This window comes from Somniosus microcephalus, chromosome 1 (genome assembly GCF_052327205.1).
Source record: "Somniosus microcephalus isolate GS21.2 chromosome 1, FLI_Smic_1.0, whole genome shotgun sequence".
NCBI lineage: Eukaryota > Metazoa > Chordata > Chondrichthyes > Squaliformes > Somniosidae > Somniosus > Somniosus microcephalus.
In genome coordinates, this window is record NC_140987.1 from 285,375,976 (window position 1) to 285,402,337 (window position 26,362).

The 26,362-nt window shown below is 45.8% G+C and overlaps 1 protein-coding gene across 3 annotated transcripts in view; it reads right to left on the reverse strand.

Annotated features, from left to right (window-relative positions):
- dnah6 (dynein, axonemal, heavy chain 6) overlaps nt 1-26,362 on the reverse strand; it is a 1,317,984-nt gene that overhangs the window by 662,129 nt on the left and 629,493 nt on the right. For all 3 annotated transcript variants that reach the window (XM_085993638.1, XM_085993630.1, XM_085993647.1), the window contains 5 exons: nt 24,318-24,431; nt 22,053-22,196; nt 14,654-14,866; nt 7,299-7,391; nt 2,795-2,914 (listed from right to left, as the gene is read on the reverse strand). In XM_085993638.1, coding sequence (XP_085849764.1) covers nt 2,795-2,914; nt 7,299-7,391; nt 14,654-14,866; nt 22,053-22,196; nt 24,318-24,431 — 684 coding nt within the window. The remainder of the gene's footprint in view (nt 1-2,794; nt 2,915-7,298; nt 7,392-14,653; nt 14,867-22,052; nt 22,197-24,317; nt 24,432-26,362) is intronic.

A 26,362-nucleotide genomic window follows, 5' to 3' on the forward strand; every position in this document is an offset into this window, starting at 1 on the left:
ACTTAGTATTGTGTCATGTAAACAGTTTTACTCTTGTGCATAGTTTTAGTTGTAAATAATTAATTATAAATTGTAAAGGTTATTTAGGTTGGAGTATATTTTAAAAGGAGGGGTGAATGTGGTGATTATTCCTTGTTTAGTAAAAGTATTGTGATTGGTTGTTTGTTAACTGCCTTGGGATATATGTTGTAATCTCATTGGTAGTTGATGTCACATGATGTGTGGTGGCCACCTTAAATTCAGTTCTTTTCCAGCTTTGGTTGGGACTGGATGTGGAAAGATGTGCTGCAGATTTTAAAGTTAATAAAGCCTAGCTTTGGAAGGCAAATCTATTCTTTATTTCAGTTATCTTCCCAGAGACTCAGATTTACCCTGTACTAGTGTCTGAAAACACTACAGGACTAAACATACCACCGGCAATTTGAACTTGCTGATATGGGGGATGCATTTGAGCGACTGCCACTTGTGTGTCAACAATCGCGTACCATTAAACTGCATTACTAATAGCATGGCTGACAAACACAGCCAAGTAACTTGATGAAACAAAATTCTCCAAGCAATAGATTTTGCTTAGGATACCCATTGTGGCCTGCTACTACAGGGATGTGTTCTGGAGGATATTCTCAATCAAGCATAAGGACTGATCCCTGAAAGATGTCATGGATGTGACATGGCATTTGCAAATGCCAGCCTATTCCATGAGTCCAACTGTTTGACCTCACTATGCAGTGATGCACTTTGATCTATGAATCAGCGTTCAGTTGGATGTGCGACGGGGCAGCAGTGCAATTCTGGACCCAGTAGGTCCATCTATCTTGGTCATAACCTGTGCTGATCCCAGGTGTCTGCCTAAACTCACGTTGTGATGGTCTAGGAACAGAGGGTAAGGATAAATCTCATAAAGGAGAAACATCAGGACCTCTGTAAGATCCTGAACAAAATGATGGAATAGAGAACTGACACACCTGTACTAGGAATATAGGAACAGGAATAGGCCAATCAGTCCCTCGAGCCTGCTCCGCCATTCAATAAGATCATGGCTGATCTGTACCTCCACTCATTTACCCACCTTGTTTCCAAATCCATTGATGCCCTTACCTAACAACAATCTATTGATCACACTCTTGAAAGCTCTAATTGTCCCAGCATCCACAGCCTTTGGGGGACAGAATTCTACTAATATGGCATTGAAAGCTTTGGAAAACCTTACCAGCTTGTCAGTGAAGACCAGTACTTCATCCTCATCTTTCTTGACCTCCTGGTCAATCTCAGATTCTCAGTCACCATTCAGAGATTAAGTGGTATGTCGGCCAGTTTGCTCTGCCTGAACCTACAGAGAAGGCTAAACAGGGAGCTTCCTTTGGTCAGGAATGAGCACAGCTATGGCACAATCTGTTGCCACTCGGTAAGTTAAAGGAGTGTGCCGAGGGTTTTGCAGAAATGAAGCCCAAAGATGGGCGCTCCCAAATTATTCGGCCATTGTGAGAAACATTGAGACATTTCAACATGATGGTGTGTAAATGCAAGTATTAGATTTGGTTCACTTCTGGGTTCTTATGGAAGATACGGTATTCTGAAGAACGTAGCATTACTTCAATTCATTGGACCTGTCATCTAATAAGTGGTGTATTAGGACACTTGCTAATGTGTAGCATTTCATTAGCAATTCTATGTAGAATTAAGCAAGTTATGATATTACACATACACATTGCACACAAAACTATTTTAAAAAATACTGTTTCACATAGTCAGCTTTATAGACACAAAGATACTTCAAAAATTTTAGAATTCTTAATCCTAAACATCAGAGCATAACAAAGTACTGTAGGCATACACAGACCCTTAATTTTTAATTTTGGTACATATTAAAATGCTTTGCCAGGCCAAAGGGTTTTTCGAAGTGAAATGAAGTTGTAACAGATGACCTTTCGCTGATAAGTAGATATGGAATGTACTTTGAAGTGCTTTACTAAAAGGCAGCAAACATGGTTGTGACTGCAGGGGGTAGTCATAGACAACAGAGATAAACAAACCCCCTTAAGATTTGCAGACATCGTGTCTACAACAAATAGATTACAAGATTGTAAAATGATTTTTGGTGGCTAAAGGGGAGGAGTCAAACCTTTGAAGTTTTGAAACGCAGGATACGACGTAACATATGAAATGTAACCAAGTGGTTTTCTGTCATTTTTGTAAACTTTGAGTGAATGAACAATTTGGGGCTTTGATAAAGGCAACTAATGGATAGCCACACAGGGTGTGTGAGTGTGAAACTTTGACAGCTCAAACAACACAGGTCAAACATTAAAAGGAACATTTCACCATTTCTGAATGATTGATTTACTGGAAAAAAAACAAGGAAAGCTGTATAAAAACCAGTGACAAAAAATATCGGCACTGCAGTCAGAAGGAGAGGCCTGGCTGATCGTCTCAAGGTGAAGAGCTGCAGTCAGAAGGAGGGGCCTGGTTAATCATCTCAACTCAAAGAGCTGTAGTCAGAAGGACGTGGCCTACAATCAACGCTGGACTGATCATCTGCGGGTGATTGTATGTAGGATTTCCTGTAACATTATTGGTGTACTGCTCGAATAGTGGTTGGGGTTTTGAATCTGTCTTAGGAACAATAAAAGGTTAAAGACAGAATCAGTGTATCTGGGGTAATTTCTCATAAGTCTCAAGTCCGAACTCTATAACCTGTTGGGTGGGGCAAAGGGTAATTCCGCACATCCTACAGTACTTATCCATAAAGCTGAAACTTTTCTAATCTAACCACTGGAAGAAGTGTAACACTCACCAAAGTTTCACTGAACAGTGAGAGAAGCCTTTGCCACTCATCAACACGACCTTTAATCGGCTTAACATAGCGCGAGGAGGCTATGGTTGATACATTGATAATGCTGTCATCCAGCAACGCCTGTAAAAACAAGTTTTGAAAAAAATTATTCAACTGAAAACTTGAACTAGGGTGCATAACACACACATTCACTGGACTTTGAAGTGTGAGTGCCACAGGACTATGTATCGCCAGCCATCACTTTTTGATTAAATCCTTCAGATAAAACATCAATGAGCATTAAAAATGAAAAATTTCAGAAGTCTTTGTTTCTATTTTCTAGTCTTTTGTTTTGTTTAAATGCTCCTGAATTTGGTTCTGGGAGTCTAAATATAGATTAGAATTTTTTTTGTGATTTCTTTTTAAGTATATAATATACTTACATGCTGACATGTATTTCCCATAGATTGCAATCTCAGGAAGATGTGCAAGAAGAAAATATACAATTGTGTGATAATTTTAATAAGCCCCAAATTAGGTTAACTGAAAGAATCGGCTCCCGATCTCATTACATGGACAAAGGAACTGAATTCCAGAGGGGAGGGGAGAGTGACTGCCCTTGACATCAAGGCAGCATTTGACCGAGTGTGGCATCAAGGAGCCCTAGTAAAACTAAAGTCAATGGGAAACGGGGGGAAAACTCTCCACTGGCTGGAGTCATACCTAGCAGAAAGGAAAATGGTTGTGGTGATTGAATGTCAATCATCACAGACCCAGGACATCACTGCAGGAGTTCCTCAGGGCAGTGTCCTCGGCCCAATCATCTTCAGCTGCTTCATCAATGACCTTCCCTCCAACAGGTGGTCAGAAATGGGGATGTTCGTTGATGACTGCACAGTGTTCAGTGCCATTCACAACTCCTCAGATAATGAAGCAGTCCATGCCCGCATGCAACAAGACTGAGATGACATTCAGGCTTGGGCTGATAAGTGGCAGGCAACATTCGCACCACAGTAGTGCCAGGCAATGACTATCTCCAACAAGCGAGAGTCTAACCACACCCCTTGACATTCAATGGCATTACCATCGCCGAATCCCCCACCATCAACATCCTGCGGGTCATCATTAACCAGAAACTTAACTGGACCAGCCACATAATACTGTGGCAACAGGAGCAGGTCAGAGGCTAGGTATTCTGCAATGAGTGTCTCACCTCCTGACTTCCCAAAGCCTTTCTACCATCTACAAGGCACAAGTAAGGAGTGTGATGGAATACTCTCCACTTGCCTGGATGAATGCAGCTCCAACAACACTCAAGAAGCTTGACACCATCCAGGACAAAGCAGCTCACTTGATTGGCAACCCATCTACCACCCTAGACATTCACCCTCTCCACCACCGGCGTACCGTGGCTGCAGTTTGTACCATCTACAAGATGCACTGCAGCAACTCACCAAGGCTTCTTTGGCAGCACCTCCCAAACCCGCGACCTCTTCCACCTAGAAGGACAAGGACAGCAGGCACATGGAACACCACCATCCTGACAGAGAAGTATATTGCCGATTCTTCATCATCGCTGGGTCAAAATCCTGGAACTCCCTCCCTAACAGCACTGTGGGAGTACCTTCACCACATGGACTGCAGCGGTTCAAGAAGGTGGCTCGCCACCACCTTCTCGAGGGCAATTAGGGATGGGCAATAAATGCTGGCCTTGCCAGCAATGCCCACATCCCATAATCAAATTTTTAAAAATTTAGGCATGCCATCATTTGCCCACTTGCAGTTGTTGTGAATTTTTTTTAAATTAATTTATGGGATGTGGGCGTTGCTGGCAAGGCCAGCATTTATTGCCCATCCCTAATTGCCCTCGAGAAGGTGGTGGCGAGCTGCCTTCCTGAACCGCTGCAGTCCGAGTGGTGAAGGTACTCCCACAGTGCTGTTTGGGAGGGAGTTCAAGGATTTTGACCCAGCGGCGATGAAGGAACAGCGATATACTTCCAAGTCAGGATGGTGAGTGACTTGGAGCGGAACTTGGAGGTGGTGGTGTTCCCATGCGCCTGCTGCCCTTGTCCTTCTAGGTGGAAGAGGTCGTGGGTTTGGGAGGTGCTGCCGAAGAAGTCTTGGCGAGTTGCTGCAGTGCATCTTGTAGATGGTACACACTGCAGCCACGGTACGGCGGTGGTGGAGGGAGTGAATGTTTAAGGTGGTGGATGGTGTGCCAATCAAGCAGGTAGTATTGATGGTTCTGAAAGAAGACATCATCTGGAAGGTGTCTAGCATACTATGCAACAAAATGATATGAAGCAAATTTATGTAATTACCCCAATGGCAGGAACTCAACTCGGCAAGTTGTCAATCAGAGCTCAGGTGCTTCCTAATAGGGACTGAAGGAAATTCTGCAGGTGAATTAGATAAAACACTTGGTGAACTGAAAAAGATTGTCTTCAGCAGAAGCCTGGGAGTAGGCTGCTCGTCCGCTCCATTGGATGGGAAATGATGCGTGGCCTGGGAAAGCTTGATATAGAATAGTATATACAGGAAACTTTGTGCTATCTGGCACCGACGGGACCGAGCTGCTGCCGTACACTCCAAACTGCCGTACACTCCAGAGCTAATGTTGAAACATACGGAGATTTTAATCTCCGTATGAATCAACAAACCCTGTTGCTTAGCAACAGCCTCTAAACAGTCGGCAAGCGTCTCTGTAGCATCTGTAGCTGAAGCTGTTGCTTAGCTACAGACCTTGCACAGCTTGACTGTTCAAAAAAAGCAAAGAAAAGAAACGAAAAGAATAAAAAACGGCTCCTGATTTTTGCCGGTGGCTCCAGCTTGCCGGACGGTTCGCCTTGGGATAACTCAAAGTTTCCTGTATATTTTAAATAGTACACACAATTGTGCAGTTTCTTCATGTACACCTTCCTGAACTTGATTATTGTGCAAAATACATGTCAATATATATATATAAATAATATCTATTACATTCAAAATCTTACATCTGCATGCACTTCCTGTATATAAAACCTTACTATCTGTTTTGTGTCATTTTCTATTACAAATTCCATGGTCCACATTTATATTGGAAACTACCCAGGTAAACTTGTAATGCTATAATACGCCCTACTTCCAATGGTTGTGCTGTTACACCTAAGTTCTGCATCTCCCTACTCTTCACCCTGTCTTCTTCTGCACTTCTGTGCCTAGCACCACATGAGACAAATCATTTCTTCTACTGCTTTACAGCCAACAGGTCATGCTCTGGGTTTTTCTGTAACAAAGACCCTTTTTATCTGGACACAGGTCTTTAAACCATCTAACAACCCCTTACCAGGGAGGCCGACTAGATGCAATGAGGGGTCCAACCTCATTGGATGCGAGTACCCAACTGGATGTCAATCCAGTATTCAGAGACCGGAGCTCTCATATCCTGCTTGCTGTGGCTACAAAAAGGTGGGGTTGGGGGGCAATCTGCTCCCATCAGATGCGAGTGCCCAGCTGGATGTCAGCCCAGCATTCAGAAAATGAAACTCTTGTCTGTGCTCCTCAGCCTGTACTGGAGAGGAACTCCTATCCTCTAACCAACTCTACTTCTCTGCTTCCCAAATTGCCATATGCTTGGCTATTTAACTAAAAACAACAGTATCAAATCAAATATAAAAATAAGGACAGAACGTATGACTTTGAAATGGGGACTGAGCTATATCGGCTTGTCCTGATCCAATTATCTTCATCCTCTAATCTGCTTCCCCTGAAGACTACACTTGGTCTCGACTCCCTGGGGTAATTTTGATTTTGTATGATAGTGTTTGGGCTGCCGATTCTCTATCACCCATTTTACAATTTTGCACAGTCTCCTCCCACTCCAAGTGCAATTGTCTTTAAAGGGGATGCACTTAAAGGGAACATACCCTTACTCGGGGATCAGAGCCCTTATCAGCCCATATACCAGCCCTCAATCACATTAGATCACTGACATACAACAGCACTGAGTAGTGAAAACCAAGTTTGTCCTCATAGTTTCTCACACATGGGCCTAGAAATTTGAACCTGCCCGTAAAACAGGTGCACACTGTACCCGCTTGTTCACATTGTCCCAGGCAGCACGTATCATTCATGCTGTCTGCTCATGATCATCATGCAGGCATGCGGCCAGCACTAACCGCCCTATTCATTGGTTCCACACCTGTTTTGTGGGCCAGCTATTAGGCCTCTCTGATGCCATTTAAAGACAGCCAGCACCTATTAAAGGGAAGGTGCACTCGGACAGAAGGAAGGAAGCACTTGGAAGGAGAGGTATGGCTGCAGGAAGCACTGAGAGGCAGCCAAGGTTGCCTTGGAGGCCCTGGTGCAGGCAGTGGACATCTTCTGTCCTCTAGGGGGCTAAAATCCCTCCAGGCAACATCTCCATCACCAGCGGGAAGAGACGGCAAAGGAAGTGAATGCCAGGAGCAACTGGTATTAACTTGGCTCTGAAGCTGAAAAAAAAGGGACGATTTATTGATAAAGTTCACTGGACAATTATCTTTACCTGAATTTCATCAGTGCCACCAAGAATAAAAATATCTTTGGCATCACGATGAGGAAGCACAGTAAACTCAGTAAGTTTCCATCCATCTTCCACCTAAAAATTAAATATTTATAAAACAGTATGAATTAAAATAATAAAATTACACTACAGACAATACATCAAACAGAAGTATACACTTTGAAATGGTAATCATCTTGGTAATGATTCAGTTAAGGGCAGATTTTAGATGAACTCATAAGAACATGAGAAATAAGAGCAGGAGTAGGCCATACGGCCCCTCAAGCCTGATCCGCCATTCAATAAGATCATGGCCGATCATCAACCTCAACACCACTTTCCCGCCCAATCCCCATATCCCTTGATTCCCTTAGAGTCCAAAAATCCATCTATCTCAGCCTGGAATATACTCAACGATTCAGCATCCACAGCCCTCTGGGGCAGAGAATTCCAAAGATTCACAATCCTCTGAGTGATGAAATTCCACCTCATCTCAGTCTTAAATGGCCGACCCCTTATCCTGAGACTATGCCCCCTAGTTCTAGACACTCCAGCCAGGGGAAATACCCTCTCAGCATTTACCCTGTCAATCCCCTTCAGAATCTTGCATGTTTCAATGAGATCACCTTTCATTCTTCTTCATTCCAGACAGTACCGGCCCATTCTACTCAATCTCTCCTCATAGGACAACCCTCTCATCCCAGGAATCGATCTAGTGAACTTTTGTTGCACCGACTCTAAGACAAGTATATCCTTTCTTAGGTACAGAGACCAAAACTGTATACAGTACTCCAGGTGTGGTCTCACCAAGACCCTGTACAATTGCAGCAAGGCTTCCTCACTCTTGTAATCCAACCCCCTTGCAATAAAGGCCAACATACCATTTGCTTTCCTAATTGTTTGCTGTAACTGCATGTTAAATTTCTGTGTTTCATGTACAAGGACATCCAAATCTCTCTAACCACCAACATTTAATAGTTTCCCACCATTTAAAACATATTCTGCTTTTCTGTTCTTCCTACCAAAGTGAATAACCTCACATTATACTCCATCTGCCAACTTCTTGCCCACTCACTTAACCTGTCTATATCCTTTTGCAGACTCTTTGTGTCCTCTTCAAAGCTTACTTTCACACCTAGCTTTGTATCGTCAGCAAACCTGGATACATTACACTCGGAGCTAAAAATTAGGTTGGACATGAAAACGGCCACCGAGATCGTGGTGCGTGATCAGATCGTGATGCGCCATCAGCCCGCACTCATTGAGAGGAATGCTTCGTGCTGCCTGCGAATTACAATGATTACAGCGTTCAGTCGAGCACTGAACGTGCCGCTGAGTGGCTGAACGCTCAGCAGGGGGCCCAAGTTCGTGCAAGGCTAGCTCCAGGCCAGAGAAAGGGCGAGGCTAGCTCCAATTAAAGCTAGCCTCCACTTCCTAAAGGCAGTCTGCACGTCTTAGAGGGGATGTGCATTCTGCCTGCAGCAGCTGCTGGAACTGGTTGTAGAGGCAAGTGTGACTGAATAATGGCTCAACAGGCCAGAGAAAGGGCTCCAATGTTCTCGGACGCAGCACTAGAGGCCTTAGAGCATAGAGTGGAAAGGAGGAGACAGGTCCTCTATCTGCAGCAGGCCAGGAGGGCCCTCCAGACACACATTGCAAAGGCAGTGGGAGCAGATAGCCGACATGATCAATACCAGCACTGCTGCCCTGAGGACCTGGATGCAGTGCAGAAAGAAATTCAATGGCCCAGAAATTCCGGTTGGAGGTTTCCCGCGGGCGTAAGCCCCGACCTGCACAAACGAACCGCGCTGACCGTAATGCTCTGGGCCAGCATAGAATTCCGCTGTTGTGCCTCCTCAAACTGCCGGTGTGCAGGGCACGCGTATCCCAGGAGCGCAGCTAGTTCGCAGCGTCCCTGGGATCACGTGGGCCATGGGGAGCCAATCAGAGCAGGGAATCTCCATTCATAGATTGGACAGGAAGACCTGTCCAATCTATGAATAGAAATCAGCCCCAAAACATAAGTAAAACTTCAAATAATTTTTTTTAAATCACATTTTTAAAATGACTATAAATTACATAAATTAACTATTTTAAACAAAAATTTAAATTTTTGAAAAAAATATTTAAAGTTTTTAACGGGGCTAAAAATAAACTTACCTTTCTTTAAAGTATTTTAAAATGATAAATCTGTGGGAAAATTTTTTTACTTTTACTTTCTTCACCTCTTACCTTGGCCTTGCGCCTGCTTTTCCAGGCGCAGCTGTTTCAGACTTACCTGGACTGAAGCACTGCTGAAAAAAACGGAAGTTGCAGCCGTATGCGCTGCCTATCCGGCGCAGGTGTTTGAGCTGTGAAGACCTTTCTCCTTTGAACGGACGTTCCGGTTTCCAACGCATGCGTAAGTCTGGCACTTCCGTTGGCCCTACGGGTGAGTACACATCGCGTACACACCCTTAGGGAACGGAATTTCAGGACCAATGACCTCACATAAGTGGTCAAAGTCATCTTCAAATGCCGTCTCCCACCAACTGCACCACTAGCCTCACACACTACTCAATGCACCACACCCCTATCAGTCACCTACCAACAATCTCTATCAATCACGACTCATACCTCATATTCCTGGCTTCACCTCACTCTCACACACTTAGCACTGCTGCAAGCCATACACCCACATCTCGCACCTTCGACACACTGCCAGCTATTCAACCATTACAGGCACATCACCCAAACACATTGTACCACATTCACTGACACACTTCCCTCTCTCTTGCAGGGCAAGGTGACTCACAACCGCAGGCATCAGCAGCTAACCGGCAGGGAATGGGCAAGCCTGCATATCCTTACCCAGGTGAAGGAGATGGTTCACACCATTATTGGAGAGGCCGTCACAGGGGCTGTGGCAAGCAGCGAGGCTAAAACCACTGAAGATGATGGTATGCTCATACCTAATCCTTCTTCTCACATCCCACTTGCCCCTCACCCCACAATCTCTTCTCACTTACAAGCTGCTGATGGTGTAAGCATGCACATCTAGCTTCCTCCCTCCCTTCACCACAACCCAACCCTTGTGGCTTTCTCCTTTCAGTTACCAAACAACTCCAACTTGGCCAGCAGCTGCAGGAAGAGCAAGAGGAGAGTTATGGAAAAGAAGAGACACCATCACTCAATCTCACATTCGCACACACCAGCTCAGATACTGGCACTGCGTGTACTTTAGAGGGTAGTATAGAGGGGGAATCTGCATGTAGTGAGTTACCGGGTACGAGTGGCCTGCAGCCAGGGTAGGGGAAAGTGTAGCGCAGGTGCCAGCTCCCCAGAGGGAGGGGGGAGGTCACTCACGAGTTCTGCTGCAGAGGACTCAGATAAGAACTTCGATAGGGCAGCCTACAGAAGAAGGCTGATGGGCATGCACACAGAGATGCTTGGTGCATTGGCAGGCCTTCCAGAGAGCATGTTAGCACTGTCGAGGAGCATGGAGGGGTCCGGCACCAACTTTGCACAGGGATTTGCGCAGAGCATGGAGCCCATGATTTTCAGCATGGAAGTGATGGACAAGTCCATTTGCGCACTTGTGGACCAAACCATGATGCAGCACAAGCAGAAGAGACCCAACATCTGTGTGCTGCAGTGGAAGCTCAGACTGCTCTCATGCAGGCTCAGCTTGCTGCCATGCAGGCTCAGAATGCTGCCATCATGGCTGCGTTTACCGCTGTTGAAAGGGGCTTGCAGGGTGTCACAGCAGTCCAGTAATCTGTCCTCCAACAGATTACTAGGATTGCTGAGGCGCCGCTCTGGGAAGAGGAAGTGACTCCATGCAGCACAAACCTGCTGTCCTTTCTCAGGAATGACAGCATTCGTCCTCCCACCACTACTATCCCGCAAGTTCCCTTGCCGTTGCCTGTCAGCCAGACAGCCCAGGCTTCTGCCACCCATGCCGAGCTGCTGGGTCTTCTAGGTCCAGAGCTGCTCGAGGTCATCCTGCAAGGCCATCTGCAGTCTCACCCAATGAAAGTCAGCAGCCTTCCACCAGCCATGCTGCAGCCACTGGGGTAGCACTTTGTAGGAGCACTGGGACAGGAAAAGGCACGCGGAAGAAAGGCGCTAAGGGAATACGCAAGGGTGATTAGTTGACTTTATTATGTAGTATTGGATTGATTGATTTATCAATTTGGTTTGGAATTTATCATTTTTGTTTGGAATGTGTGTTTTGTGGTGGCTTTCATTTCAGCATTGTGCCTAAGAGGATGCTGTGATGTTCCGTGCTAGAGGGATGGTAAGGTGGAGAAGTGTTGAGAACAGGGATCTGGGGTTTCATTCAGGGGAAGCAGCGTCTGATGATGCACTCACAGACAACCCATCCGGAACATGGATGGGCAGGCTGCTTCCTCCCTTCCTGCTCCTCCTCCTCTTTCTCTTCCTATTCCTCCACCTGAAGTGGTTGCGGAACCTGTGGTGGCAAGAGCTGCGCCCTCATGATGGCCAAGTTGTGGAGGATGCAGCAGATCACCACGAATTAGGTCACCTGCTCCGGCGAGTACTAAAGGGCTCCTCCCGAGTGGTCAAGGCAGCGGAACCGTTGCTTCAACACCCCAATGGTCTGCTCGATGAAGTTCATCGTGGCAGCATGGCTTGCATGATATGAGTGCTGGCCACCTGTGGTAGGGTTGCAGAGAGGAGTCATCAGCCAGGCGTAGAGCGGATAGCCCTTGTTGCCGAACAGCCACCCTGGGGTATGACGTGGTGGCTGGAAGATTGCTGGCACAGTGGACTGACACAGGATGAATGCATCATGACTGCTGCCAGGATACCGGACATTAACCATCATGATGTGCTGGGCGTGGTCGCACACCAACTGCACATTAAGTGTGTGGTACCCTTTGCGGTTACGGTACAGCTCATCATTGAAATGCGGCACCCGTAAAGCCACCTGTGTGCAATCGATGGCAACGTGCACCATGGGGAAGCCCGCTATCCTAGCAAAGCCACATGTGCGCTCCTCCTGTTTTTCTCTGTTTAGAGAGACGACAATTAAGTTCCCTCTCCTAACGTACAGAGCCTCTGTGACCTCCCAGATGACGCAATGGACGGCAAACTGCGAGATGTTTGCTATGTCGCCTGTTCCAGCCTGGAATGAACCACTGGCGAAACTGGGCTACAGTCACCTTGAGGGCCACTGGCAGCGCCATCATTGCCCTGCTCTGAGGCTGCAGGTCTGGTTCCAAGAGGTGGCAGAGTTCTGTCACCACCTCCTTGGTGAAGCGGAGCCACTGAACACACTGCTCCTGGCTTAGGTGCAGGTATGAGAAGTGCTGCCTGAAGACCCTAGGTGAATAAGGCCTCCAGCTGAGCGCCCTCTGCCTCCTCCACCCTCTGCGAGCAGCTTGTCTTCTTTGCTGCCTCTGCTCCATTCTGTCATGGTGCAGCCCGAGGGGGACTGCAACTAGAGTCCCACGACTGGGATCAAGTGGTGTACTCAGAGGCCTTCCAGTAGCAGCCAATGCCTTCCCAACGTCCAGCAGCACTCCCTCGACACTTTAACAACTTTTCAAATCTCTTTCAGCAACCCAGCACTCCAACAAACTCTGCAAGAGCCAGTATATAGCAATAAGCAATTAACCTGCAAGTTGGATGTATCCCTTTAAATAGCGCTGGTGGGGGGTCCCTGATGCAGCTGAATGCACGTTCTGCTGTGTGTGTTTAGGGGAGGGCGTTGAATAGAGTGGCAAGGTTGAAAATGGCAGGTCGTGCCTCAAGTCAGCGTTACACGCTGAGTGAAATCACGATCTGCCTACTTTCCATACTGCTGGTGCATGCATGTACCACCCGCACCATCACCCTCACCAAGATGGCATTCAACACGGGCCGCGGTGGAAGTAGGCGTACGTGATGTGGACAGCATTTTTTCTTCGAAATAGGCCAAAACTACTGGCACGACAGAACCAAATTTTCGCGGCCTCGATCCCTTCAGCAAAGCCATTAATATAGATTGTAAATAGCTGATGCCCCCACACCGATCCTTCCGGCACCTCACTAGTAACAGCCTGTCAACCTGAAAATGACCCGTTTATTCCTATTCTGTTTTCTGTCCTTTAACCAATCCTCTATCTATGCTAATATATTACCCTCCTACCCCATGAACCCTTATCTTCTGCAACAACCTTTTGTGTGGCACCTTATCAAATGCCTTTTGAAAATCCAAATATATTACGCTCACTGGTTCCTCATTATCCTGCTAGCTACATCCTAAAAAACTTAGATTTGTCAAATACGATTTCCCTTTCATAAAACCATGTTGACTCTGCCTAATCATATCATGATTTTCTAACTGCCCTGTTATCACTTCCTTCACAATGGATTCCAGCATTTTCCCTACTACTGATGTCAGGCTAACTGGCCTGTAGTTCCCTGTTTTCTCTCACCTTCCTTTCTTGTATAGCGGGGTTATATTTGTTACCTTCTGATCCACTGAGAGCATTCCAGAATCTAGGGAACTTTGGAAGATCACAACAAATGCATCCACTATCTCTGCACCCACCTCTTTTAGAACCCTAGGATGAGGCTATTAGTGCAGTTGGTAGGATATGGCATTTGAAGATGCATTCACTGACCTTGACTACTCGTGTGAGGTCATTAAACTTCTTGCGCCACTACATCCAGGTCCTCGGAGCTTGACTCCTAGCATTGACCTCCACGGCTGTCTGCTCCCACTGCCAAGTCAGAATCTCTTCAACCGCGACTCCCAGAACCTGCTCCAGCCACAATGCACCTCTCCTTTAAGTGGTGCAGGCTAGCTTTAAGACGTGCTGGCTAGCTTTAAGTGGTGCTCGCCATTCATGATCTTGGGCCCCTGTTGATGCGTCCAGCCAATGAACAGCGCGGTTAGCGTTGGCTGGACGCAGAGATCGTTATAATGAGCAGGCAGCACAAAGTTGGCGTGCTTCCTGCATTGCAATCAACGGACGCGGGTTAATCGTGCATTGCTATCCCCACGCCCGTTTTCAGGGGCTATTCAATTTAGTCCCTTCAGTTTCAGCAGTGGCAAACACAAAGGATAATGAATTATATGAAAAATTTATTATCCTAAAACAACATAATATCTTGTGAGGTCTCACATTACAGAACTGATACCTGTTAGTTCTGAGATAACTTAACTGAAAAAATTGTACTGTAAAAAAAAAATCAGTAACCTCCATGTAATACAAGCAACTCTATCTAGATGGAAACCCAGTCATTTCTGGCAATAAAGGTGTGTCATGAGTTAACTGAGAAATAAACCTTGGCTAGATTACTTGCGGTGATGCAGTGCCCTCCATTTATTAATTGTAAAGCAGTTCAACAGACAAATCTCTCACCTTTTTCAAAATTGTCTCCAAAGCAGCTTCACCAGAGGCCTGGCCTGACACATTCTGAATTTCCTCAGCATGTTCAAAAACATTAAGTTCCATTAGTCGAGCCAGAGTTACAGGTTCATGAGAATCAATCAATTTAGCGCCAATAGTGTGTTCCATTATTTCCCAGTGCCTGTGCTTCAGGCAGGGGTTCCTGAGATTGGTGATTACAGGAAGCTGCAACGTGACAGTAAATTAAAATGTTGAATATGTTTTAGAAAGAATGTTTTACACAGAATTTACAACACAGAAACAGGCCGTTCGGCCCAACTGGTCTATGCTGTTGTTTATGCTCCACACGAGCCTCCTTTCACTCAATTTCATTGCACCCTATCAGAATAACCTTTTATTCCTTTCTCCCTCATGAATTTATCTATCTTCCCTTTATGCATCAATGCTATTCGCCTCAACTACTCCATGTGGTAGCAAGTTCCACATTCTAACCGCTCTCTGGCTAAAGACGTTTCTCCTGAATTCCTTATTGGATGTATTATTTATGACCCCAGTTTTGGAATCCCCCACAAGCGGAAATATTTTCTCTACATCTACCTTATCAAACCCTTTCATAATTTTAAAGACCCCTATTAGGTTACCTCTCAGCCTTCTCTTTTCTAAAGAAAGGAGCACTAGCCTGTTCACTCTTTCCTAATATTTATAGCCTCTCAGTTGTGGTATCATCCTTGTAAATCTTTTTTGCACCTTCTCCAGTGTCTCCAAGTCCTTTTTGTAATATGAAGACCAGGACTGTGCACAGTACAGTAAATGTGGTATAACCAAGGTTCTATATAAGTTTAACATACCTTCTCCACTTTTTAATTCTATTCCTCTCGAAATGAACCCATATTTTCTTTGCATTTTTATGGCCTTGTTAAACTGTGCTGCTACTTTTAATTGTATACCCCTAGATCTCTTTGCTCCGCTATCCCATTTAGACTCGTAGGGGGCGATTTTGTTAATGGGGGCGCGTTGGAGGCGGGGCTGATGCTTGTCAGGTCGATGTACCGCCTCCATCGATTTGTGGCCAACCCACGCTATTTTCCCCTGATTGACCTTGTTAAGCCTACCCAGCGAAGCTGTCAAACAGTGACATTCTCTGCGGTTTGATGAAGTCTTGCATACAAGACCTCATCAACCTTCTTTCTTTTACAGAAATGAAATGGTTGTTGCATATGAGAATGCAACGGCCATCTCTCATCTGCAACACGGAGGTCCGAGAGTCTCCGCATACAAACCGACTGAAGCCTGCAGGAAGAAACAAAGGTAAGTACACTGTTAAAAACACTTTGCACTTACCTCAGATACTCACCTCAAAACTCTTGCACCCATCACTTACCATCACACCACACTTTTGCATCCACCCAATCCCCGCAGACCCAGTACTCGCCTCGCTGAGCTGGCGTGTTTTGGAGCCTTCGGGAAGCCCGCACTTGTGAGGGCAAAAAGGGGATAATCCTATTTTCTGCCTGTTAACTGGCAGTTAATAGGCTTTGATCCCTTCCCGCCTCCAAGGAGACGGGACGAGGATGGCTACCCGCCTCCTGGGAAGATGGCATGGAGGTGGGCTGGAGGCGGGTTGGGCACCACACCCCCAAAATCCGCCATGTTCCCGGCTGTCCCACCTCCATACCCGCCTCCCCAGGGCTGGCAAAAATCACGCCCTTACTTTCCAAGGAATATGTGGCCTCCTTATTTCTCATACCAAAATGCACCACCTTACGCTTATCTATATAGAAATTCATTTGCCACCTACACATCCATTATGCAAGTTTATTAATGTCTTGTTGCCGTCTTCCTCAGTATTAACTATACCCCCCAATTTGGTGTCATCCGCAAATTTTGAAATTGTACTTCCAATTCCCGAGTCCAAATCATTTATGTAAATATTAAACAACAGTTGTCCCAGCATCGATCCCTCTGGAACACCACATCCCACCTTCCCACCTTTAACCCCTTACTCTCTCTTTTGTAACCAGCTTGGTATCCATTCTGTTACTTGTCCCCTAACTCCACATCCTCCTCCCTTAGTCATGAGTCTACTATGTGTCGACCTTATCGAAGGCCTTTTGAAAATCCAAATATATTACATCTACTATATTATCCTTATCTGCTCTTTCCGTTATTCCTTCACTGAATTCAATAAGATTGGTCAAGCATGACCTTCCCTTTTGAAATCCACACTGACTATTCTTTATTATATTTTCCGTTTCTAGATGTTTTCCATTACATCTTTGAGAAAAGGTTCCATTATCTTTCCTAGCACCGATGTTAAGCTAACTAGTCTATAATTCCCTGGACTTGTTCTATCTCCCTTTTTAAATATAGGAATAACATTAGCAGTTCACCAGTTCTCTGGTCCTCTTCTAACAAATTTTTATAAATCTATATATATAAAGCGGCTCTTCTGTCTGTCCTGATGTCTGTCTGTCTGTCCGTGTTCTATACGTTTGAAAGTTACAGAGCGTACCGACGCGCCCGTCGCCTCAAAAGAAAGCTTGCGATTCCGGACCGGTCATAGGCGTATTTACGTTTCGGCCGGACAGAAATCCCGCCCGCGGTATCCAAAAAACGTTCAGCGTTCCACTCATTAGCATCTCATTAGCGACCGTGTGACGTCGAGGTCGACCAATCGAACGGCGGGTTCCTTCCTACAGTTGAGTGTCGAGTGACTCGACGATTGACCAATCCTATGCTTCGGTGACCTGACCGGTCGACCAATCGGTGCGTGTGTGGGCGGGCCTTATCCTTCTGAACCGAGGTGAGTGGCCACCATCTTGATTTTTCACAATTTTTTCCCCCACACTTTCTGTGTGTTAGGGAACTAAGGTAAATATTTTAATGATGTGTTAGGGAATTAAATAACATTTTAATAGCGGGGGGGGGGGAGAGCCTCGGGAAATCGCGGGGGGGGGAGAACCTCGGGAAATCGCGGGGGGGGGAGAGCCTCGGGAAATCGCGGGGGGGGTGGGAGAGCCTCGGGAAATCGCGGGGGGGGGGAGAGCCTCGGGAAATCGCGGGTGACTCGCGCCGGCCGCACTGACCGCGCATGCGCCGGCCGCACTGACCGCGCATGCGCCGGCCGCACTGACCGCGCATGCGCCGACCGCACTGACCGCGCATGTGCCGCCCGCCCGCCCACAGCGGCCGTCCATCAGCCGCGCGATACGCGGGGGACCTCAGCTCCGGACCTCAGGCGCTAGGCAGGGGGAGGGGCCGGAGAGAGGGACAGAGGGGAGTGGGGGAGCGGGGGAGGGGTGGGGGTGGGCGAGGGGAGGGAGACAGGGGAGGGGAGGGAGAGGAGGGGAGGGGAGGGAGGGATAGGACAGGGAGAGGACATGACAGGGAGAGGGGGGACACACAGGGGCAGGGAGACCAAGCGCCCCAAAATTGCCCTCGCAACGCGGGGCTCCCCAGCTAGTCTATATATATAAAGCGGCTCTTCTGTCTGTCTGTCCCGATGTCTGTCTGTCCGTTCTCTATACGTTTGAAAGTTACAGAGCGTACCGACGCGCGCGTCGCCTCAAAAGAAAGCTTGCGATTCCGGACCGGTCATAGGCGTATTTACGTTTCGGCCGGACAAAAATCCCGCCCGCGGTATCCAAAAAACGTTCAGCGTTCCGCTCATTAGCATCTCATTAGCGACCGTGTGACGTCGAGGTCGACCAATCGGACGGCGGGTTCCTGGCGCGTGCCATCCTACAGTTGAGTGTCAAGTGACTCGACGATTGACCAAGCCTACGCTTCGGTGACCTGACCGGTCGACCAATCGGTGCGTGTGTGGGCGGGCCTTATCCTTCTGAACCGAGGTGAGTGGCCGCCATCTTGATTTTTCACGATTTTTTCCCCCACACTTTCTGTGTGTTAGGGAACTACGGTAAATATTTTAATGATGTGTTAGGGAATTAAATAACATTTTATTTGTGTTTTAAATTGTGTTTAGCAACCCCCCCCTCCTCCTCACCCTCGCGCAGGGGGGACTCGGGGCTGCTGTCCAGGCCCGCTGCAGGCAGGCCTGAAGCTCCAAAAATTTCTCTCTCTCTCTCTCTTCCCTCTCTCTCTCTCCTTCTCCTCTTCCCTCTCTCTCCTTCTCCTCTTCCCTCTCTCTCCTTCTCCTCTTCCCTCTCTGTCTCTCTCTACTTCCCCCTCTCAGGTTTGACGGTGTCGGGGCCGGAGCGCGGGATAGCCACCCGAAGTGATCCGCTTGCTAACGGCCACCAGCCCGCGGGGTTTCCCTGCCTACTCCCCGCGGGCCGCCTCGCGTCGCTGGCACTGACCGCGCATGCGCCGCCCGCCCGCGAAAGCCCGCTCTGGCTTTTTTTTTTTTTAAACGGCTGTCCCCGATCTCAATCGGACACGGGAGTTTGCCAACCGGGTCCAAAGGCCCGCCTTGTTCACCAGCAGGTGCTACCGAGGTGAGTCCGGTCGTGCCTGGGGGGGGGGGGGAGAGGGGAGTGTGAGGGGGGGAGAGGGGAGTGTGAGGGGGGGAGAGGGGAGAGCCTCGGGAAATCGCGGGGGGGGGGCGGGGAGAGCCTCGGGAAATCGCGGGGGGGGGGGGAGAGCCTCGGGAAATCGCGGGGGGGGGAGGAGAGCCTCGGGAAATCGCGGGGGGGGGGGAGAGCTTCTCTGTTCCCCCCCCAGTCGCTCTCTGTTCCCCCCCCAGTCTCTCTCTGTTCCCCCCCCCAGTCTCTCTCTGTTCCCCCCCCAGTCTCTCTCTGTTCCCCCCCCAGTCTCTCTCTGTTCCCCCCCCCAGTCTCTCTCTGTTCCCCCCCCAGTCTCTCTCTGTTCCCCCCCCCAGTCTCTCTCTGTTCCCCCCCCCCCAGTATCTCTCTGCCGCCCCCCCCCACCCCCCACAGTCGCTCTCTCTCTCTCTTCCAACAACAACATGCCCTCGAAAAAGCCTCGGCAACGCCGGGCTCACCCCAGCTAGTATATAATAGTGCCTCTGCTATCTCTTCCCTAGCTCTTTTAGTACAGTATGCGCGGATGCAATCCGTCTGGGCGAGGGGGTTTTATCCTCTCTATGTTTGACAAGTTTATCAATTATCTCCCCCCTATACAATATGGTGTACTCCCTTATTTAGCAAATTCATTGAACTGCAGAGGCATTACCACTACTTTTATTTATCCCCATAGTTCACATAATTTAAATCCTTATTGATCCAAAAACAAATTATTAACTGTTTAAATTTTGACCTCAGTTGGGAACTCTAAATATCACAGCCTTCAAGGCGATAGAGATATTGTCCAGACTCCCAAATTTAAAAATAAACCAATAAGTATGTTTTTATTACCAGCAATTACGAATAAAGCTGTGACTTAAAAATATATCTATTTAACTTTACAAAGTAGTCGTGTACACTGTGCCCCTGTCTCCCCACTTCCAGCCAACTTTTACTAATTTACTAATAGACCCTGGGCAACTATGTGATCACTATATCTCATCTCCACTTGGTTCGTGGTAACTTGTAACAAGATTCCGTTAGCTGCCATTTTGTTCAATCTCAGGAGCCACCTGAGCCCACTCTTGTTCCGATATAGCTCCCTTGGACTCAGTGTCCTTTTCCCCATGTTGCCCCCAACTCTGCTCCAACCCCCCAAACCTTGCCTCTCAGCCTGCCTTCCTTAGCACCCAAGTATCCAACTGAAGAAGAGTGAGGTGAAATTAAATAATTGGAGATTTTTTTAGTTCAGCAGAAGGAAGTGAAGAAATCAGATGACTGTTACCAGTGCCAGCCCCAGCCTTCCTGTTCCTTCCCAGTGCCAGTCTCCTTGCTCCTCATAGCTGCAGCCCTGACCCCAGATTTTGAACTCGTTCCGAGTCACAGACCCGACCTTCCTTCTCTCCTATACTCTGGCAAATGGCACATCCAGTCAGGGTCACAATTACAGATACACAATGACAGTGACAGTGAGACCAGTCATCCCACAACAAAGATGCACCAAGGCACATCGTAGCATGCAAAAGATTTTTAAAAAGAAACACTTCAAGTAGATCAGTAAAGGAACATATGTGAAAGGCAGAGAGGGTGGGAAACATACCGAAGAGAGAAGAAGCAATGGGAGGAGAAACTTAACAAAAAGAGGAAAAGTGAGAAAATCAGTCAGACACACACACAGGAACATAGAGGTGGCAATGAACGTGTGCGAGAGAATAGAGAGGAAGTAAAAAGAGAGGCAAAAAGTGAAAAACAGAGGGAGACAGAAGAATTACAGAGTGGGGCAGAAACAGACAGACAGTTACAGAGGCACACATTTTAAAAAAATGTCCAAGGGCAAATGGCAAAGAATGTCAATTAGTATTTATGGCACAGTACACATTCAGCAATGTTCTTCATTCTCACTGGTTAAGTATCTTTTCTTTTAACTCATTTTTTTTGCTTGCTAATTAATTATTTTCTGCATTGTTGCCTCACCAATCATACTGCACAAAGCCTTTCTCCCTAATCTGTTTTCTTTCTCCCAAATCACGTTGCACCAAAAAAAATCTAACCAGAGAGCCAAAAGAACCCAACAGCTGAACAAACAGGGCAATTATCCAACTGAGGTGAGATGCAGCATTTAAATTACTGAATGCTTGGGCAGGGTTCTAAAAATAAAAGTTCTCAAATTTGAATGCAGGATGTTGAAAACCACCACAAAACTTGAAACAAACAAAAGGGGCTGGATTCTATTCTTTGCAGCAGGACTTCCACTTGCCACTGTGACTTTGCCATAACCGCAATCCATTTTCTTGAGTCGTGGGTCACTTCATATGCAGGGTGAGCTTCCAGCCAGATCCCCATTACCAAGACGGAGCCCGCAGCTGCAGAAGAGGAGACTCCAGGCAGTGCTGCAGTGGGACCGCCACTGCAGCACCCAAAGTGGTGGCCAGCCAGTTAAAGGGGGTAGAAGAGCACAGAAGTGAAAACTAATATTTATTTTTAGGCATCGGCCTAAATAAGTATGTCTTTTGGGCAGTTATAGAGGAAAAAGAGGCTACTACTAGGCCTTCTTACTCCACTGAAGGACTTTGGGGAAGTACTGCCACTAGCCCAGGGTCTACTACCCCACCCTTTTCCTGCTGGTCACTGGGGATGGTGGAAACAGCGACAGTATGTGGGCCTGCCCCCACTGGCATTCACATACTGTGTGCAGGCAAGAGGCAGCTGGCAGCCTTTCCAGCAAGGGTGAGGGAGGGAAATTGAGCTTGGGTAGTAAGCTTTACTGCTCAATTTTGCACCCTCTTCTGCTACCTGAAAGCAGGCAGGATAGCAGAGAAAAATAGAGGCCAAGATTTCACTTCATGCTGAAAGAACCACAGTGTGCTAAAACACACAATACATTTTCATTACTTAACTTTCCACAAACTTGGGGAAAAACATAGTACCTTTTGTCTCATCTGGTCTACATTATCTTTCAGTTTAGCTACCACAGTATTTGTTGGGAGACCTTTTTCTAGTTGATTCACAAATTTGTTGTACTTTGCTACTTCACCAGTCAATTCTTCTGCATCTATGGTTTCAAATTTAAGCTGTGGAGGGAAAAAAAGGATAGAAAAACAGAATTTAAGCATTGTTTTATTTTCTGGATCAACCTATTAGCCACGTTAATTTTTCAACAATTAGGCTCTTTACATAAAAGTAGACATCGATAACATCAGCATGCTTTGGCAATTTGCTACTTCGAAATTATCCAGCTTTTGTCTCCCGTTTAGATATTTAGAAAATTACAATTCATCAGGTCCTTTTCAACTTTCCACAAAAACAGGCTAATGCTGTTGAAATGATGGATGTATAGCATTTAAAACTATGCTCTGGTGCTGCTCAAACCTCTGAAAAATCTTCCTACTGAAAATTGAGCCCCATTAGGATACCACAGCAGGTATCTACAAATATTTCTATACCTTGGTAGCATATATTGAAGTATTTCAAAATATAATCAAATTATTGAAACTGCATTTTTTTTAAATGACTAACATATCAACATAAATTTATGATATCAAACTATACGTTTCAATGCTGGGCACACAGACCATTGAATAAATGTGAGTCAATAACTTCTTATATTTGCAAACATTGTTCAGATGCGTGGACTAATTTCTTGGTTCACTCAGTCCCCAGAACCTCATCAGTTAATCTAATGTAATACTATAGCAAGCCTGTATTATTATTGATGGATCCATGCTAACCACATGGTGGCCCGAACCGATCAGATCACAATTCTGCTTCATGCTAACTATGTGTCAACTGTGGAAAACCAATAAGCTTTCTGAAAAAATATATAATTGTTGCTCATTAGCACTGTAAATATATGTGTGTGTGTAAATATATTAATAAATGGGACTTTGGGTAGGAACTGAAACCAAGAGAAATGTTTCTACTGCTGACAGATAGCAGTAAAACAACACTGATAAAATGCATTCATATTTTTGCCCAAGACTTTTAATTTGAATCCCTGCTACCAAGATTTTGACATCAGACAACATTTTGTGAGGATGAAGCCACTTCAAATACAACCGAAGTGCTGTACACTCATGCTCCCTGTTTAAAATAAGATTAATACTGTAATTGTCTCATATAAGCGGTGCAATAATATTTTTTCACTCAACTGTTTTCAGACATCGCGAGATGTATTCTACAACAAGCTAATTCGCTGAGATGTATTCTACAACAAGCTAATTCGCTGTTGAGTTTTTCAATTCAAATTTCACCAAAATAACTAAACTTAAAATAATTACATAAACGCAACACTTACGTTCAAATTAACATAAAACAATTAAAAGCATTAATCAAAAAAAATGTCAACTACCTTACCCACCCAAGGACTACTCGTCACGAGGGAGTCCAGATAGTGTCAACAAGTCATGCAAACATCAGGAGCATAGTCATAAACAATCCTGTTCTTATTGAGACATTTTCCAGCAGGAATGTTGAATAGTAACCAGCAGTGGAAGTCCTGTCCTTTTTTTCCCTCCCCCCTCCCACTGGGGGCACTGAGGCCAACTGTAGTGCCTCATCTGCTGCTTGGGTGGAATCAGCTAACACAGCACAGACAGGTACTTGTCAACTGAGTTATCAGAGAAGCACAGCCTCCATTAAAAAAATGTTCTTTATCTAAAAAAATGTTTAAACTAAAAGAAAGTGACATTATTCATAAATAGGGACCAATTTTCTGAGCATGCACTATCTGCCTTGCCTCATGAGAAATCGCGGGCACATTGACCGCAATTCTCCATTCATTCATTTCAATGGACAATGGCAGTGTGCCCATGATTTTCTAATATATGTATTTGGTAGGCAATGCTTTCCACCAGTGGTGCATCCTCAGAAAATTGTCCCCATAATATAAACCTAACAACACATGTCCTCAGTGGGTTTCCATATTTAAACAGTAACATGATCAGGAATGCAGTTGATTTCCATTCATGTAATTGTGCATTTCACCAAAAACCTGCAAGGTATCTTTTATGTAATAAAATAGTCAACAAAAGCTATTAAATATAAAACACATTTGGTGAGCAGGAGCTACACAACTTACTTGTTCCTGATGGTGCAGTTTAGTAATCCTCACTTTAAACAGATTGCCTGTGTACCTTCTGCCAAACAATAATTAAACAAGATGCATTAACTTAGAATAACTAAACTACAGGTACCTGCAACCATTCATCCATACAGAGATCCCAGTCATTAAGCGAGTTCCAAAGAAGCTGTTTTAGTTTCAGATCAGCGTGCACTTCCTCTAGCAAATCAAATTTAGATATCTCAACCTAGGTACAAAAAGAGTATGTCACATGTTAGACAGTTAGATAAAACAAAAATATAAATTACAGCTGTTGCCACACATAAAAGATGCCACAAAATTGTGTGTCCTAAGTAAACAAAATTTGCAGATGTATTGCATTTTGCTTCATACCTCGATGTTTCAAAAAATCACTGCAACTAACAGTAATAATGAAACAACAGTAATTACCGGACTGCTTCAGTGGTACTGTGCTAATCATTCTGCTGTGGAACATTTGTCACATAATTCAATACACAACTATTAAACATTTCTATTTATTAAAGTTGTGGACTATTGTGATATAACTCAGTTCATGGTGTTGGATAACATATATTGGAGTCTTCTTAACCAAAAAATACAAATATTAAGTATATTTCTGATTTTTTTTTAAAGCGCCATCAACACAGTGAGGGTAATTATGACTTTGTGCTATAGTGTAAACCTGGTGATAGTGAATGGGCATCCTGTATTACATCTCTACCAATTTTTATTTGCATCTTTCCCAACAATGGGGTAAATTTTCAAGTTGCCACCCAGACATAAAATTGGTGTCCCGGATCAGCCGCCCTAGAGAAACCACCCAAATTTAATTTCCATTGAAAATCAAACAGTTTCTATCACAGGCAGCTGATCCGTAACACCAGTTTTACACCCGGGCAGCAAGTCAAATTTCCACCCCAATATTTCTTAGCATCTAATTTATCAATAAGACAAAAAAATCTGCAATATGGATCTGTCTCATTATATCTTTTAACCTAATTTGTTTTAAAAATAGTTTTTTCCCTGGTTTTGTACAGACACAACCTATGCTTGTGGCATAAGTAGCCTAAAGCCTCTATTATATTGCCTATTAGTGTTCCTCATTGAAGTTATTGTCTGTTCATATTGCTCAGTGAAGGCTACCATCAACCAATTTTGATCAGTGAAGTTAATGTCCATAAATGTCACTCAGTGAAGGTGCCTGGCCACCAATGACATTCAGCGAAGGTGCCTGGCCACCAATGACATTCAGCGAAGGTGCCAGCCCACCAATGACATTCAGTGAAGGTGCCTGGCCACCAATGACATTCAGTGAAGGTGACAGCCCACCAATGACATTCAGTGAAGGTGACAGCCCACCAATGACATTCAGTGAAGGTGCCTGGCCACCAATGACATTCAGTGAAGGTGCCTGGCCACCAATGACATTCAGTGAAGGTGACAGCCCACCAATGACATTCAGTGAAGGTGCCTGGCCACCAATGACATTCAGTGAAGGTGCCTGGCCACCAATGACATTCAGTGAAGGTGCCTGGCCACCAATGACATTCAGTGAAGGTGCCTGGCCACCAATGACATTCAGTGAAGGTGCCTGGCCACCAATGACATTCAGTGAAGGTGCCTGGCCACCAATGACATTCAGTGAAGGTGACAGCCCACCAATGACATTCAGTGAAGGTGACAGCCCACCAATGACATTCAGTGAAGGTGACAGCCCACCAATGACATTCAGTGAAAGTTAGTACCCACCAATGCTGATCAGTGATGGCTACTGTCCACGAATGTTGCTCAGTGGAAGCTACTGCCAGATGATATTGCTCAGTGAAGGCTGTTAACAGCTGACATTGCTCCAAAAGGAGAAGACGGGCTGTGTTTCATGACAGCACGGTGGCATAGTGGTTAGCACTGTTGCCTCACAGCACCAGGGACCCGGGTTCGAATCCGGCCTCAGGTGACTGTCTGTGTGGAGTTTGCACATTCTCCCCGTGTTTGCGTGGGTTTCCTCCGGGTGCTCCGGTTTCCTCCCACAGTCCAAAGATGTGCGGGTTAGGATGATTGGCTATGATAAATTGACCCTTAGCGTTAGGGGGATTAAATACGTGGGGTTACGGGGATAGGGTGGGATATGTGTTGGTGTAGGGGTTACGGGGATCGGGT